Source organism: Trichechus manatus, unplaced genomic scaffold, assembly GCF_000243295.1.
Source record: "Trichechus manatus latirostris isolate Lorelei unplaced genomic scaffold, TriManLat1.0 scaffold00216, whole genome shotgun sequence".
Classification (NCBI taxonomy): Eukaryota; Metazoa; Chordata; class Mammalia; order Sirenia; family Trichechidae; genus Trichechus; species Trichechus manatus.
The window spans coordinates 152,734-171,136 of NW_004444152.1; the positions used below are offsets into that span (position 1 = coordinate 152,734).

At 45.9% G+C, this 18,403-nt stretch overlaps 1 protein-coding gene across 1 annotated transcript in view; it reads left to right on the plus strand.

Annotated features, from left to right (window-relative positions):
• The first annotated feature begins 5,337 nt into the window (after positions 1–5,337).
• The window catches only part of LOC101358192 (cytochrome P450 2B4-like), a 41,473-nt gene continuing 28,407 nt past the window's right edge, over positions 5,338–18,403 (plus strand). Inside the window, exons 1-4 of the mRNA XM_023742757.1 lie at positions 5,338–5,458; positions 6,531–6,595; positions 7,173–7,295; positions 7,738–7,890. Of these exons, the coding sequence (XP_023598525.1) occupies positions 5,338–5,458; positions 6,531–6,595; positions 7,173–7,295; positions 7,738–7,890 (462 nt within the window). The remainder of the gene's footprint in view (positions 5,459–6,530; positions 6,596–7,172; positions 7,296–7,737; positions 7,891–18,403) is intronic.

Sequence of the window (18,403 nt, forward strand, 5' to 3'; positions counted from 1 at the left end):
GGGGGTGCTGGCACGAAAAGAGCTTTAAGTGAGGGTAAACATGGTGTATGGGTGTGTGTTGTGTAGAGACTGGGAGGTGCACCATCGATCCCCAAGTGCTCACCATTGAGTTGTTTTTTTAAAGAACTGGAAACAGTTCAGCTATGGGGATATGAAAAAAGAAAGTAATGATCAAGTACTGTAATCAGGATTGGGTACAATATTTCCTGGGGTTGAGTGAGAAACGGTCAACTTCATGCTCTTTATCTTATGATACCATCTTGCAGTTAATTTTGTTCTGCAAAAGGAGGAGAAATAGGACAAAATCCCTTATGTACAGGCCTTCATGGCATTATATGAAAACAAAATTTTACAGAAACAATGTAAATTAATGGTTCAGAGGGCAGAAAAGCCACGAGATCAGAAAGACAAAGAGGAAGAGATTTTAGAAGAAAGTGATTCTTGGGAATCTCTCCCTTTCCCAACGGCACCCCCTACCCCATTATGCGCCGGGGGCTGCGGCTACTGCCCCCTTGGCCACGACTCTGAGACCCAGCAATGGTCGGAAATCAGAAAGACAGGCTAAGAAAACAGAGGAAAATTTACATCCCCGATTAGAGGAAGTGGCCTCTGCTTCTCACACCCACAGTGGTGTTCAGTTGGGCCAGGGGCCTCCCTCTTCTGATAAAGGGCAAGGGCAGTTTCCTCTTCACCAGATTTCAGCAGGAATCGATGATCAAGGGGTGCTGGACCTTGAAGTTTTTTCAGATGGCTGCAGCTTCATGGATCAAGGGACTTGACTGGCTGGATATGTTTAGTGTCCCTTCACGAGACCTCAGAGTCGGAAGTCCTTCCTCCTGGAACTTCAGCCCGGAAGGCCAAACTCATCACACTGACCAGAGCATTAGAACTGGGAAGAGGTAAAAGAATCAACGTTTACGTGGATTTGAGGTATGCTGCTTCTACTCTGCATGCACATGGGGCCGTGTGGAAGGAGAGGGGATTACTAACATAAGCCAGTAAAGTTAAATATGTGACTGAAATTTTAAAGCTGGTACAAGCAGTCCTCCTCCCCACCGAGGTGGCTGTTATACACTGTCCAGGCCGTCAAGCCAGGGATAACACCTTAGGCAAAGGGAATCACCTAGCCCATCAGGAAGCTAAGGAAGCTGGAAAAGCCAAAACCCCAGCACAGATTTTGGCCCTCTTGCCTGATATAGACCTATAGGCCTTCACTCAAGGATATTCTCAACAAGGTAAAGAAAAAGTGGGACAATGGGTTTTCTCAGAAGATAAAACAAAAAACAGGTGGATGTATAATGACAATGGACAAATATTAGTACCCGCACACCTTATGTATGATGTAGTACAAGCTGCCCACCTCACCACCCATTATGGAAGGGATGCCCTGGCCACCTGGCTACAAAAGCTGATTGTGGGGACTGACTTATATAAAAATGTTCAGCTTGTCACCCAGCAATGCATGTTCTGCACTAAAAAGAATCCCAAGACAGGACCACCCCCACTGGAGTGCAAGCCAGAGGTATGGGACCCAGGGAAGATTGACAGATAGACTTCACAGTCATGGCACCAGCGACTGGAGGGATTAAATTCTTACTTGTCTTTGTAGACACTTTCACTAACTGGATAGAGGCACTCTCTTGCAGAACAGAGAAGGCCGCTGAAGTAAGTAAAGACTTGCTGAGGGAAATCAATCCAAGGTTTGGTTTACCTGTCTCCATTCAGAGTGACAATGGAGGAGCCTTTGCAGCCCAAGTGGTTCCACAGGTTTCAGGACTTTCAGGAATTAAATGGAGGCTGCACGCCTCCTGGAGGCCACAAATGTCAGGAAAGACTAAAAAGATGACTCAGACCTTAAAGAAAACAATGGCCAAAATCCGTCAGGAAGCCATCCTTACTTGGCTTCATGTTATTCCCGTTGCCCTTCTCAGAATCAGGGCAACCCCTAGAAGCAGACTCCAGCTGAGTCCATACAAAATGCTAAATGGGAGACCCTTCCTCAAACCCTGGGACCCTGGGCATCGGAGTCACTCGGACTACGCAGAGTTGCCTGTGACCAGAGAAGTAGATAAAGTCAGGTATGTACAAACTCTTTCTATTACTTTAAAGGCTATTAACTATTACGCAGCCAGCAGACTTATGTTTCCCACAGATACCCCACACCATAACCTAAGTCCTGGAGACTTGGCGCTGCTCAAGAATGGGAATGACTGGACTCCTAGCCAACAATTATGGGCTCGATGGGAAGGACCTTATAAAGTTCTCCTGGTCACTCATTCCTCGGCCAGATTAAAGGGGGTCTGACATTGGTTACATCACTCCAGACTCAAGCTTGTGCCCCAGTATGAGACCGATCCTCCTCAAACCAACCAGACCACTCATCCCTGTGACACAGGGAATGGATTGACAGGGGACAGTGAGTTGAGAGGAGCCCAACCACCCCAATCTTTGCTGGTTACATCAACCTGGAGAGACAGAATATGATATTGAGCCTGTTAATGGACTAAAATTCCTGTTTGAAAAGAAGAAAGTTCCTAGCAGCTAAGTAACCCCAGCTTTTATTTATTGATATTTTCTGTGCATTAGACCCAGTGTGCCCTAGGGACAGACTGCGGTTGTCTTAGCATGACTGTTTGCTATACTGGTTGTCATTTTCTGGGCTTGTGTGATTTACTGTGTCCTCCCTGCTGGACTTAACCATTTTCTCTGCTCCAAGTAAGAGCCAGAGTACTTCTCTTCTCTCCTGTGCCCAAAAGAAGAGGTCCCTAGCCCTTTTATACGTGTTTGAGATCATCATCACAGCCATAGGTCAATGGGCTGATAATGCTATGATCAAATGGGCCTCCGCAGTACCGCATGGTGAAAACCTCCTCTTGTTAGATATGTCAGCAGAACCCAGGGAGTAACTCTAGCAGGAGTAAACCCTGTGCCACCTTTGTGAACAACTTCACTGGCGTACCCCACCCCCTCCACTTCCTCGGTCTACCCCCTCAGTCCCTTTTTCCGAGCTATGGGCTGCGAATCTCAGCCCAGTCACTTTCTAGCACACTAGCCTTTTGTTTCCCCCTCACTTCCAGTACTTCCTTAACAATTAATTACACCTTTTACTCCCAGTGCCTTCAAGGGGCCAGTGCCTCTGCCCTCAGATCTGGGAAGTGCCCTGACTAGTGAGTGTAACAGGTGATGGACACTTGGAAGAACTTTAGCGTCCACCTGTGTCTTCTCCTTGCTCTCACCAGTTTTACTGAAAATAGGTTAAAGGCTACTGGTCTTTTGGTCCTCCCTACTCCTCCCCAGAGCAAAGGGCACATGCCTCTCCAGCTTCTGGACCAGAAATCTCAAATCCAGACTTATGCAAAGGCCTTTGTCCAACAGTGCCCCCGTTCAGCAGGAAGCAGCCACGAGCTGTCATCGCCTGCATTCCCACGATTGGCAATGGTACAAACCACAAGGGGGAGTTGTTAGGGGACCCTAGAGGCAGAGGACACCAAATTAATTAGTACCCCACCAGTTATCAGGCCACTCCCAGTCACTTCCCCACCAGGTCACTCACTTCCTCTAAGCTGTTTTGCAAACTCGCTGGAGAGTCCCGGACAGGTCCAGATCTAACCAGCTCAGAATGGTCAGACATGCGCAGAACAGACAAAGATGATCAACAGAAGACCCCGGGCCACCAGGCATGCTCAAGAACTCATGCCAAGGAACAAAAAGACTCATGTCAAAGAACCAAAATCACGGACATACTTTATCTGCAGTAGCCGAGCCCATGTCAAAAGTGAAGAGTCCATCGGCCGCTCCCATGTCAAGTCTTAGCCCCGCCCCATAATAAATAATCAATAGAAACTATGACTACGTAGAACTTCCTGATCCTGCACACCTGCCTTCCTCCACCCCTGTATGAATATGTATAATTCCCCAAACCTATAAAATGAAAATGCTTCCTCAAATTGAGGAACTCAATCTGAGGTTGATAACCTCTGAGTTCCCGCTTGCTAGCCTGCAAAATAAACTCTTTCTTCCTCTCAAAACCAGCATCTGAGAGATTGGCTCCTCACGCACTGGGCATGGACCCATTGCTCCGGTGTCACCAAAACATAGGTAGCCTGTCTCTCTTGGACTCTTTGACATCCCTCTCGTTGAGCTGAGCTGTTCTCTCCCTGTCTTTCTCTCCATGTCTCATTGTGTGCATGTCTTCCTCTGACCTTTATGATCTCTGTGTTTAACTCTCTCACTATCTCCTTTCTAGGTGTCTCTGTTTTTTTCTCTAGACTCTGACCTCCAGGAGTGCAGAGACTGAATCCGGTTTGCTTGCTGTCCAGTGGGCTCAAGTCTGTCCCATCATCCCTGTGACCTGCACCCACACAGCCCCTGGCAGGGGTCAGCCCATATTTGCCAAATATGTGAACGAATGTGTCCATGTTTGCCTGTCTCTTCCTGGCCTTTGGTCTCTCTTTCTCTCTCCTTTAAACAGGAGGTCTGTGTCTTGCCTACAAAGCTAAGCAAACCACTTTCCACTACCAAGGACTCTGACCTAGGGGATAGTGGAAGAGGCTGCACAGGTTCGGCTCATTATTATTACTCCCCATTGCTAACCTCCACATTGTCTCATGATTTTTTTTCCCCTCCATTCCAGTCTCTATAAAAAGTTTAAGATTAACTAATGTTCCTCCTTGGAGGGTGGAAAACAAGTGATAATGTGTGTCAAAGAAGAGCTATGCTCCATGGGGTTTTCTTTTCTTTCCCTTTTTTTTTTTTCCCCTCCCATAGGATTTTCAATGGCTGATTTTTCAGAAGCAGATAACCAGGCTTTTCTTCTGAGTCACCTCTGGGTCTACTTGAACCTCCAATCTTTCAGTCAGCAGTCGAGCATATTAACTCGGGACTCCTCAGGACTTACTAGAACTCTGAAAGTGGGCATTTAAGAGAAATTAGGTAAAATATCCTTCAAATGCTCAAAAGAAGGTGAATTGGGAAAAGATATTGACCTGAATAGGACTTGAAATGCATACCCAGTCATGTCCCTGCTTTTCCTAAATGCCCTCCAGGGCCTCCCATTGCCCTCAGGACACAGTCCTGGCTCACCAGATCCTCAAAGTCTGGCCCCTGCTGACCACTGCTGACCAAGACCATCACTCCCCACTCCCCCATGGCTCTGGCACACTGCACTTCACCAACCCCCTGAGTTGCCCTTCCTGCCTCAGGGCCCACTTCCACCTCATTGCTCCCCTGATTTTAGTTCCTTGTCAGTGTGAACTTCTCTGGAAGCCCAGACAGGAAAGTTCTACCTGCTGTAACCTGGGCCCTCCCTGCAGGCATTGCCTTCAGCCAGGGTGAGTGATGGAGGACTCTGAGGAGGTTTGCCCTGTCCATTCTCAAGACCTGGGCCTGAGGAGGCAGATCCTGGAAGAGCAGATCCAGGAGATGGTCGGCTGCATGGAGGAGTTAGAGAAGATGTGTGGTGAGAGCGGGGACTGAAGAGAGTCAGACGTGTGTGCACATGTGCCCCTGCAAACACGTGTGTTTGCGTGTATGGGTGTACACATGTGTATGTGCATACATGAAAGTGTGTGTATGTGCTCGTGTGTGCTGTACATGTGCACATGTGTGCAAGTCCACATGTATGCACACAAGTGTGTGTGTGTGCTGTATGTGTGGGCATGTGTGCTTGTCCTCATGTATGCATACACGTGTGGGGGGGTGTTGCATATGTGCACTTGTGTGCAAGCCCAGGTCTTCTCACCATGCCACCTTGCACAAGCCCCTTCCCCTCTTGGAGCCTTCATCTCCTCATAGCTATTAAGGGCAATTGGACTCAATCCAAGTGGTTTCCAAAACCCAGGGGTTCTAGAAAGTGTCTCAGGGAGCTCCTGTCTGTAAAGGTAATACTGGCATTTGCTTCCATTCCTTTTCCTTAATTGATCAATACAATAACAAATTATACATATTAGATTCAAAACCAGATCACTTTGAGAGTCTCTGAGGGCAAGGCCACTGCTAGCCCATGAGGTGCCCCTCTATGAATTAGAAAAGATGTCCCTTTTCAAGACACTTACCGCCATTTGCCAGGAGTTGTCATAATAGACACATACATCCAGGATATCCATGCCGTAATGGGGCCCGTTAGATGCGGCATCTTTGTGCAGTGCACAACCTGCACAGCCTCCTTGATGGTCCTCATGGTCTTCATGTGGGCTGAACCCTCAGCCTGCAACGTGCTTTCTTCCCCCTTTCTTAACTTGGCTAACTACTGGTGCTTCAGGTCTTGGCTCAGATCGCCACCGCTCCAAGAAGACTTCACTGACCCCCTCCCCACTCCAGCCTCCTCTGGTTCCCAAAGCCTCCTCTGCCTTCCTATCCCGACCCTGACCTCTCTGCCTGTGCCCCACCCCCGAGTCCTGACCCTGACCACTCGGGTCTACATTTCCCCATCCTGGTCCCACCCCCTCTGGTCTAGGACTCCCCGGCCCCGCCCTCTCTGTGCTCCCTTTCTCCTGTCCCAGCTCCGCCCCCTCTGTGTTTCCCCTGTCCAGCCCAGAATGCTCCAGACTCTGGTGGGGGAAGCCCCGAGTGGTCTCCTGACCAAAACTTGGAGGAGGTTTCAGGGAAGGCCTCCTGGAGGAGGAGATGGCTGTGCTGACACTTGGGGATAAATAGAAATTAATCCTTTGGGAGAGAGAGGAGAAGGGCAAAGGGCACAGCATGGACAAAGACCCAGAGATGAGAAAGCTCATGGACCAGGAAGATGGCTCAGGAGAGCTAGGAAAACGCCATGCATCTGGGGATGGGAAGGGAGAAGGAGACCGTACAGAGAAAGTGTCTTAGCACCTACTGTTCCATCTGCTTTCATTGCTGTTGCCTATCCTTCCTCTGGAAAAAGTTCTTTTTTCTAGCACCTGTAGGGTGGGAGTAGACAGTGAGAGATGAAGCAGGAGCAGAGCCAGACAAGGGGGCCTTTAGTTCAAGTTAAAAGCTGAACTCTCTCTTGAGAACACTGGGAAGCCATGGAATGATTTTGAGCAGAGGAGTGACATGGTTAGGTTTATGCTTTGGAGGTATCCCTGCCATGTGGAGGGTGAGGTGGTGGGCTGCCCCGGTGACTGGCAGAGCAGTTGACCCCTTCTGCTCTTTCGACAGGCATCCCCTTTGACCCCACCTTCCTGGTTCGCCGCTAGGTCTCCAGCATCATCTGCTCTGTGGTCTTTGACTGTCGCTTTGACTACCAGGATGAGGACTTCAAGACTTTCCTAGGGCTGCTGGCTGAAAACATGAGGCGGATGGGCACGTTTTGGGTGCAGGTATTTGAAGCCCATCAGTCCCATAGTCCTTCTTCTAAGATTCCATCATTCAATTCAAAGGTTCTCCATGAGCCCTTATTTTGTGTCCAGCTCAAGTACTGCAGACACAGCAGTGGCTAGGACAGTCCTGGTCCTGTCCTTAAGGAGATCACAGTCCAGTGGGGCAGACAAACCCAACAGCAGACAGTGACAACCCAAAATGGTCAGGGCTAGGATGGGGGAGGTGCAGGCAGGGGTCTCGTCAGGGTAGGGGAGGCACAGACAGCTGGAGCAGCACAGAACCAGTGCCTGACATAGTCTGACAAGTTGAGATGTAAGTGATGAATGGGAGTAAACCAGCAAAAAGTAAAAGGAAGGATAGGGAACAGCATTGAAGGCAGATGGAACAGCAGGTGCTAAGACATTTTCTCTGTAGGGTCTCCTTCTCCCTTCCCATCCCCAGCTGCATGGCCTTTTCCTAGCTTTCCTGAGGCATCTTCCTGGTTTTGAGAAGCAGAAGGAGTTTGGGGCCCAAATAGTGAGAGAACATGAGGTCTCTCTGGACACAGCTCAGCCCTGGCACTTCATCGATGCCTTCCTCATTCACGTGCAGCAAGTGAGACTTGGAGCAAGATTCCATTCTATTCCAGGTCTATGAGAACCAAAGGTCTTGGAGCATCCATGGGATGGGAATCAAGAGACTTGGTTCCCAAAACCCACTCTGCCTCTCAGTTTACTGTGTGACCAGGTACAATTTTCTCCACATCTAAGGGTCTCAGTTTTTCAACTAGTAAAGTTGATGTGCTTAGAGTGTAGCCGTTGGCCTAGATCCAGGGCTATATAAGTAGGCTTCATCTCATATGTCAGCTTTGTTCATTTGATAATGGTGGCGTGACAAGAATTCTGAGGGTTAATGGGATAGAGTTCTGTGATCGATTGGTGATGTCTGCTGTGAGCAAAGACTAAGGCAATGAGTTTGCTCACCACCTTTGCCATCCCTGGTCTAGACAGGGGGTCTCTTTCTACTCTTCTCTAACTCCGACCTTCTGTGCTTTCGTATGTAGGAGCAAGAGGATCCCCACACAGACTTCAGCCAGGAGAATTTGCTCAATTCTGCACTCAACATCTTTTTTGCTGGGATGGAGACAACCCTCACCATACTCGGATATGGGCTTCTGATTCTCCTGAAGTACCCACAGGTTACAGCTTAGGACCAGCTTCTTCACTCCTCAGCCTGATGTTGTTAAGCTGGGTGCAGGTCAGGCAAGCAAAGGACTAAAGAACCGTAATGCACTGATGTTTAGAGGACAGAGCGTAACTATGGTTATTGCAATCCTAAATTTGAAATCTGGGCAGGTGAGGGTAGGGGTAGGTGCCCAAGGCAGTAAGCCCTCTCACAGTCCGCACTTTGTTTTTCCCACCCTTTCTGGATGAAGCAGAACTCATAAAGCAAGAGATTGACCGTGTGGTGTAGCCAGAGAAGCGGCCCGCCTGGGGGACAGTGCCCAGATGCTGTACACAGAAGCTGTCCTCCATGAGATCCAGAGGTTTGCTGACATTGTACCTCTGGGCGTGCCCTGTGCTGTCACCCAGGGCACCCAGTTCCGGGGATATCACATTCAAGATATGAGCTGAGTGTGGGTCCTTTTTGGCTCAGCTGGAGTGGCAGGTCCTCTAGGTACAGCTACAAAATTGGGCCTCTCAGTATTAGGTTCCTAGGTCCTTCCAGAGGCTGACCCCACCCCAACTGCCTCAACCTAAGCAGGGCTTGGATCCCTGGCTTCCTGATGGAGCACCATAGTGCAGCAGTTAAGAACTAGGGCTCTGGAGTCACCTGGAATCCCAGCTTTTCTACTTACCAGCTGTGTGACCTTGGGCAAGTGACTCAATCTCTCTGAACCTTCATCTCTTCTTCTATACAGCGGGGATAATAATACTACCAAACTATGGTGCTGTTATAAGGACCCAGTGGGCTGATAAACAAACAAAAAAAACCAAACCCAGTGCCATTGAGTCAGTTCTGACTCATAGCACCCCTATAGAACAGAGTAGAACTGCCCCATAGGGTTTCCAAGGAGCAGCTGGTAGATTCGAACTCCTTTTAGTGGGTTGATAATACATAGCAAATGTTCAAAAAATTTAGGTACTTTGATTACTGTTACAACCAGAGGCACCTCAGGAGCCCTGGTGGTACAGTAGTTAAGCGCTCAGCTACTAAACAAAAGGTTGGTGGTTTGAATCCACCAGCAGCTCCTTGGAAACCTACCCTATGGGACAGTTCTACTCTGTCTTATAGGGTCACTAAGAGTCAGAATCGACTTGATGACAACGGATTTTTTTTAAATGGGTTTTTTTATTGTCTTTTCCCGACAGCGAAGACAAGCCATCTTGTCAAAGCTGTTAGGTCACATCCCCACTCTACTCCAGACTTCTCCCTGACTCCTATGGCACTCTGCATAAAAGCCAAATAGCCCACAAGACTCTGCTTGATCTGACCCCCAGTCCCCCTTCTGAGATCATCTCCTATGCTCTTCCTTGTTCCTTCCTGCCACACTCGGCCTCTCCATGATTTTTTGCTTAGTCAGGGCTTCTCCCACCTCAGGGCCTTTGCGCTGGCTGTTCCCTCTGCCTGGAATGCTCTTCCCTCAGATGTCCTCATGGCTCCCTCCCTCTGTTCCTTCAGAATTTGCTCAGAGGTCACTGTCTCAGGGAAGCCTTTCCTGGCCCCCAAATGAGAATCTGGTAGCACTGTTTGTAGGGGAGTGTCTGTGTGGTTTGATCCAAGTGGGGTAGTTGTGTCTGTTGGCAGGTGCGGAGCTATGGAGTGTCACAATGAAGGAGAGTAGGCAGTAAAGCCTGTACTGTCCCAGCCAAATTGATGGGGCTCTTTTGAAACTGTCTGGCCCTGGAATTATCCTGAAAGAGAAGTCCTGGGTCCACCCCCCTCATTTGTGAGTACAGAGTGTCTTGAGTCAGCTTCCTAGAAACAGACTCTGAGATGGAGATGTGCATGCAACAGGTTGACCAGAGGCCTCTAGGGAACTACCTTGTGGGGGTCAAGGGCCGCAGGACTGAGCTCAGGGCCCAGGGGAACTGTGACGCACTGAGGACCCCAGATTGAGGTGAGGGGCTGGGCTTTATACTTCTGCCAGTCAGTGGATATGGGCTTTCCATGGGGAAGAACATCCACTTTGATGTGGCAGCTCCCTTTGGTCAAAAGCAATTCCCTGATGCAGGTCTGATCTGTGCCTTAAGCAGTGGGGACACCCAGGCAGTGGGGAATGAGTGTCTCCATCATGAAGGGGAGAGGTTTGGCTGGCCCCCACAGCACCGACTATGTAGGACAGTGTGCAAATGGAGGCCTACACACCCGCGTGTCTAAGTATTTGGCAACATTAGATCAAACTGTTGTTGTCAGAGGCCATAGAGTCTGCCCCTGACTCATGGAGACCCCAAGCACAATGGAACAAAATGTTGCCCGGTCCTGCACCATCCCCATGATTGGTTGGGGATCGGACCATTGTGATCCACAGGGTTTTCACTGGCTGATTTTCAGAAGTAGTTTGACCGGCCTTTCTTCCTAATCTGTCATAGTCTGGAAGCTCTGCAAACCTGTTCAGCATCAGAGCAACATGCAAGCCTCCACGGACAGATGAGTGATGACTGGAGGGAGTGCCTGAGCCTTGGTCAGAGGTAGCCTGGATGTCCCCAAATGTCCTCAGTGTCAGGCTCAGTGTTTGCTTATTTGCTTGAATTGACAGCAAAACCACTCGTAGGTGGAGAGGCTAAGAAGTCTGTGATGTGTTGAGAAGCAGACAGAACAGCTAAAAATGATCTAGAAGAGGTGAACATTCTCATAGGGTGCTGAAATCCACATTTGGAGTCATCAGTGATATAAATAATACCAGGGTGGCCACTAGCTTTTAGAATGCACCTTTGTGAGAATAAAAAAGGGCACCTTCCCCAGGTACGTGGTGTGAAGAAGGGACCCTTCTTAAATTTCTGTCCCCTTGGGACAGAGCACAGTGGTTAAGAGCACATCTGCTAACGAAAAGGTCCACAGATCGAATACACTAGCCGCTCCTTGGAAACCCTATGGGGCGGTTCTACTCATTCCTATAGGTCTCTGTGAGTTGGAATCGACTTAATGACAAGTTTTGGTTTTGGTACAGAGCACAACCTTTGTGACCTCATGTGGTAGCCCTAAGGAACAGTAACAACCATTTATTGAGTGTTTGTTGTTGTTGTTAGGTGCCCTCAACCCAGTTCGGACTCATAGAGACTCTATGTACAACTGAACAAAACAGTGCCTGGTCCTGTGCCATCTGCACAGTTGTTGTTATGCTTGAGCCCGTTGTTGCAGCCACTGTGTCAATCCATCTTGTGGAGGGTTTCCCTCTTTTTTGTTGACCCTCTACTTTATCAAGCATGATCTCCTTCTCTAGGGACTGGTCCCTCCTGATAACATGTCTGAAGTATGTGAGATGAAGTCTCACCCCCTTTACTTCTAAGGAGCATTCTGACTGTACTTCTTCCAAGACAGATTTGTTCGTTCTTCTGGTAGTCCATGGTATATTCAATATTCTTCACCAACACCATAATTCAAAGGTGTCAATTCTTCTTCAGTATTCCTTATTCATTGTCAAGATTTCGCATGCATATGAGATGATTGAAAACACCATGGCTTGGGTAAGGCACACCTTAGTCCTTAAAGTTGCACCTTTGCTTTTTAAGACTTTAAAGAGGTCTGTTGCAGCAGATATGTCCAATGCAATGGATCTTTTGATTTCTTGACTGCTACGTCCATGGGCGTTGATTGTGGATCCAGGTAAAATGAAATCCTTGACAACTTCAATATTTTCTCCTTATATCATGATGTTGCTTATTGGTCCAGTTGTGCAGATTTTTGTTTTCTTTAGGTTGAGGTATAATCCATACCAAAGGCTGTGGTCTTTGATCTTCATCGGTAAGTGCTTCAAGTCCTCTTCACTTTCAGCAAGTAAGGTTGTGTCATCTGCATAATGCAGGTTGTTAATTAGTCTTCCTCCTATCCTGGGGACCTGATCTTCTTCATCTACTCCAGCTTCTTGGAATATTTGCTCCACGTACAGACTGAATACGTATGGTGAAAGGATACAACCCTGATGCACACCTTTCTTGACTTTAAACCACACAATATCCCCTTGTTCTGTTTGAATGACTTCCTCATGGTCTATGTACAGGTTCTGCATGAGCACAATTAAGTGTTCTGGAATTCCCATTCTTCACAATGTTATCCATAATTTGTAATGATCCACATAGTCAATGCCCATGGAAGCAGCAGTCAAGAAATCAAATGACATATTACATTGGCAAATCTGCTGTAAAAGACCACATTAAAGTGTTAAAAGCAAATAGTCACTTTAAGGAATAAGGTATGCCTGACCCAAGCCATGGTATTTTCAGTTGTCTCATATGCATGTGAAAGCCGGACAATGGGTAAGGCAGACCAAAGAAGAATTGACGCCTTTGAGTTATGGTGTTGGTGAAGAATATTGAATATACCATGGACTGCCAGAAGAATGAACAAATCTGTCTTGGAAGAAGTACAATCAGAATGCTCCTTAGAAGCAAGGATGGCGAGACTTCATCTTGCGTACTGTGGACATGTTATCAGGAGGGACCAGTTCCTGGAGAAGGACATCATGCTAGGTAAGGTAAAGGGTCGGTGAAAAAGAGGAAGACCCTCAATGAGATGGATTGATACAGTAGCTGCAACAATGGACTCAAACATAGCACCAACTATGAAGATGGCACAGGACTGGGCAGTGTTTTGTTCTGTTGTACTTGGGGTCCCTGTGAGTCAGAACTGACTTGATGACATCTAACAGCAACAAAAACATGGGATGTTAGAAGATGATAAAGCTGTAGGAAATTACAATCAGAGCAGGGTGGTTACGGAAGCTCTCACTGAGAAGAGAGCATTTGAACAGAAACTTGAATTAGATGAGATTTCTCCACAGAGACATTTGGGGGAAGTGAGTTCCAGGCAGAGGGAAAGGCCAGTGCAAAGGCCTTGAGGCACAAGTGTGCCTGGAGTTTGGAGAAGCATCCAGGAGACCAGTGTAGCTGGCGCCGATGAGTGATGGGCCAAGTGGTGGGAGATAAGGGCAGAGGGGAGACAGGATAGATAGCATAGGATTTTGGCTTTTATCCCTAGCGAGACTGGACCATAGGAGGATTTTGAGCAGAGGAGGGACATGATCTGATTTTTGTTTTTAAAGGATTCCTCTAACTGCACACCTCTGTGCCCCAGGCAGACAGACATCTCCTCTGAGGTGGATGCAGGTGGGTCTAGACCCCAGAGGTCATCTCTTTCATCCCTCCGCCACTGTTCAGCCCCAGCGGGAGCAGAATGCCAGGGCTGAATTCTCTTGCATCTGAGCCATGAAACGTACAGGGGAGGAGGGAACCACATGCCTTCGCCTGCCTTTTGTGTAACTCTCAGTCCTTAAGAAAGGTCGGTTATGCAAAGGGAGTTTGCACAGTGGATGAACCAAGGAACCTCTTCTGTAACATCAACAGGAGGGCTTGCTCGCTGCTGCCCCCTTGTGGAATGTTGTGTTATAGAGCGGGCGAATGTAATTACGAATCTGTCTGGTTAAACGCTTTCTGTCCTGGCTTAAGTATTAATAGGGCACACTTTCATTCTGAAAACAATCCTGGTGTGTGTGGCCACTAATAGTATGGTTCCTAGTTTCAATGCACTTTGATTTTACAACCCAGTTATCTCAGAAAAAATAGATTTAGGAGCTTCAAAAAATACACAGTCATAAATAGGTCGAAGGTTAGAGTTATGGATGCTTAAGACAACAAAGACAGCTGTCTTTATTAGCCACTTACTCTGTGCCATGCACTGCTGTAAATATTTTACAGTTATTAACTCATTTAATCCTTCCACAACTTTAAATGATTGTTGTTAGGTGCTGTCAAGTTGGTTCCGACTCATGGCCACCCTGTGAAAAACAGAACGAAACACTGCCCGGTCCTTCACCATCCTCACAATCATTGTTATGTTTGAGCCAATTGTTGCAGCCACTACATAAGTCCATCTCATTGACAGTCTTCCTCTTTTTCCCTCACCATCTACTTTACCAGGTCACATGTTCTTCTCCAGGAACTGGTCCCTCCTGATAGCATGTCCAAAGTATGTGGGACTTAGTCTCACCATCCTTGCTTCTAAGGAGCATTCTGGTTGTACTTCTTCCAAAACAGATTTATTCCTTCTTCTGGCAGTCCATGGTATATTCAAATATTCTTTGTCAACACCATAATTCAAAGACATCAATTCTTCTTCAGTCTTCCTTATTCATCGGCCAGCTTTCGCATGCATATGAGGCTGTTGAGAACACCATGGCTTGGGTCAGGCACACCTTAGTTCTTAAAGTTGGCACCTTTGTTTTTTAACACTTTAAAGTCTTTTGCAGCAGATTTGCCCCATGCAATGCTTCTTTTGATTTCCTGATTGCTGCTTCCGTGGGTGTTGATTGTGGATCCAAGTAAAATGAAATCCTTGACAACTTCAATCTTTTCTCCATTTATCTGATGTTGCTTATTGGTCCACTTGTGGGTATTTTTGCTTTCTTTATGTTGAAGTGTAATCCATACTGAAAGTTGTGGTCTTTGATCTTTATCAGTAAGTGCTTCAAGTCCTCTTCACTTTCAGCAAGCAAGGTTGTGTCATCTGCATAATGCAGGTTGTTAATGAGTCTTCCTCCAATCCTGTGGCCCTGTTCTTATTCATATACTCCAGCTTCTCGGAATATTTGCTCAGCATACAGATTGAATAAGTATGGTGAAAGGATACAACCCTGATGCATACCTTTCCTGACTTTAAACCACTCAGTATCCCCTTGTTCTGTTTGAATGACTGCCTCTTGATCTATGTACAGATTCTGCATGAGCACAGTTAAGTGTTCTGGAATTCCCATTCTTCGCAATGTTATCCATAATTTCTTATGACCCACACAGTCCAATGCCTTTGCGTAGTCAGTGAAACACAGATAAACCTCTTTCTGGTATTCTCTGCTTTCAGGCAGGATCCATCTGACATCAGCAATGATATCTCTGGTTCCACGTCCTCTTCCGAATCTGGCTTGAACTTCTGGCAGTTCCCTATCGATATACTGCTGCAGCCACTTTTGAATGATCTTTGGCGAAATTTTACTTCTGTGTGATATTAATGATATTCTTCAATAATTTCCACATTCAGTAGGATCACTTTTCTTGGGAATAGGCATAAACATGAATCTCTTCCAGTCAGTTGGCCAGGTAGCTGTCTTCCAGATTTCTTAGCATAGACGAGTGAGCACTTCCAGCGCTGCATCCATTTGTTGAAACATCTCAATTGACACTCTGTCAGTTTCTGGAGCCTTGTTTTTCGACAGTGCCATCAGTGTAGCTTGGACTTCTTCTTTCAGATCGATTCCTGATTGTATGCTACCTCCTGAAATGGTTGAACATCCACCAGTTCTTCTTGGTATAGTGTTTCTGTGTATTCCTTCCATTTGCTTTTGAGGCTTCCTGCATTGTTTAGTATTTTCCTGTAGAACCCTTCACTATTGCAACCCAAGGCTTGAATTTTTTCTTCAGTTCTTTCAGCTTGAGAAATGCTGAGAGTGTTCTTCCCTTTTGGTTTTCTATGTCCAGGTCTGTGCACTTGTCATTATAATACTCTACTGTCTTCTCGAGCCACCCTTTGAAATCTTCTGTGTAACTCTTTTACTTCATCATTTCTTCCATTCGCTTTAGCTACCCTACGTTCAAGAGCAAGTTTAAGAGTCTTTTTTCTGACATCCATTTTGGTCTTTTCTTTCTTTCCTGTCTTTTTAATGACCTCTTACTTTCTTCATGTATGATGCCCTTGATGTCATTCCACAACTCATCTGGTCTTCAGTCATTAGTGTTCAATGTATCAAATCTATTCTTGAGATCGTCTCTAAATTCAGGTGGGATGTACTCAAGGTCATACTTTGGCTCTCATGGAGTTATTTTAATTTTTTTCAGCTTCAACTTGAATTTGTATGTGAGCAATTGATGGTCTGTTCCACAGCTGGCCCCTGGCCTTGTTCTGACCGATGATATTGAGCTTTTCCATCGTCTCTTTCCACAGATATAGTTGATTTGATTCCTGTGTATTCCATATGGTGAGGTCCAGGTGTACAGTCACAGTTTATATTGTTGAAAAAAGGTATTTGCAATGAAGAAGTCATTAGTCTAGCAAAGTTCTATCATGTGATCTCTGGCATAGTTTCTATCACCAAGGCCATATTTTCCAACTACCATTCCTTCTTCCTTGTTTCCAACTTTCACATTCCAATCACCAGTAATTATCAATGCATCCTAATTGCATGTTTGATCAATTTCAGACTGCAGAAGTTGGTAAAAATCTTCACTTTCTTCATCTTTGGTCTTAGTGGTTGGTACATACCTTTGAATAGTAGTCGTATTAACTGTCTTCCTTGTAGGTGTATGCATATTATCCTATCACAGACAGTGTTGTACTTCAGGATAGATTTTGAAATGTTCTTTTTGACAATGAATGCAACACCATTCCTCTTGAATTTGTCATTGACAGCATAGTAGACTATATGATTTTCTGATTTAAAATGGCTAATACCAGTCCATTTCAACTCACTAATGCCTAGGATATCTATGTTTATGCATTCCATTTCATTTTATACCATTTTCAATTTTCCTAGATTCATACTTTGTACGTTCCATGTTCCAATTATTAGCAGATGATTGCAGCCGTTTCTTCTCATTTTGAGTCATGCACATCAGCAAATGAAGGTCCCGAAAGCTTGACTCCATCCCCATTATTAAGATCGACTCTACTTTGAGGAGGCAGCTCTTCTCCAGTCGTATTTTGAGTGTCTTCCAACATGAGGGGCTCATCTTCTGGAACTATATCATACAATGTTCAGCAGCTATTCATAAGGTTTTCACTGGCTAATTTTTTTCAGAAGTAGATTGTCAGGTCCTTCTTCCTAGTCTGTCTTAGTCTGGAAGCTCAGCTGAAACCTAGGAGCCCTAATATATGGCATAAATAGAATACAAACCATAATTAACAGTAAACAAACACCGGAAGATAAGCCAGATAACCAGGATCTTCTAAAAATTAAACACTTATGATCATCAAAAGATTTCACCAGAAGTGTAATAAGAGAATTTACAGAATGGGGGAAAAAAATTGGTTATGACGTATCCGACAGAGTTCTAATCTCTAAAATCTATAGGAAAATCTAACTCCTCTACAACAAAAAGACAAATAATCCAATTTAAAAATTGGCAAAAGATATGAACAGACACTTCACCAAAGAAGACATTCAGGAGGCTAACAGGCACATAAGGAAAGGCTCGCTATCACTAGCTGTTAGAGAAATGCAAATCGAAACTACATTGAGATACCATCTTACCCCGACAATACTGGTATTAATCAAAAAAACAGAAAATAAAAAATGTTGGAGGGTCTGCGGGAAGATTGGAACTCTTATGCACTACTGGTGAGAATGCAAAATGGTGCAACCATTTTGGAAAACCATATGGCACTTCCTTAAAAAGCTAGAAATAGAAGTACCATACAATCCAGCAATCCCACCCCTAGGAATATATCTTAGAGAAATAAAAACTATCACACAAATAGACATATGCACACTTATGTTCATTGCAGCATTATTCACAATAGCAGAAAAATGGAAACAACCTAAGTGCTCATCAATAGAAGAATGGATAAACAAACTATGGTACATGCAGTGGAATACTAGGCAATGATAAAGAACAATGATGAATCTGGGAAACATCTTATAACATGGATGAATCTGGAGGGCATTCTGCTGAGTGAAATAAGTCATTCACAAAAGGACAAATATTGCATGAGACCACTATTATAAAAACTCATGAAAAGGTTATACACAGAAAGAAACAATCTTTGATGGTTACTAGGGAGGGGAGGGGTGAGGAGGGAAAACCACTAAGACAGTACACAGTATTGAGGAAGTCAGCACAACTTGACCAAGGCGAAGTCATAGAAGATTCACAGACACATCCAAACTCCCTGAGAAACCGAATTACTGGGCTGAGTCTGGGGA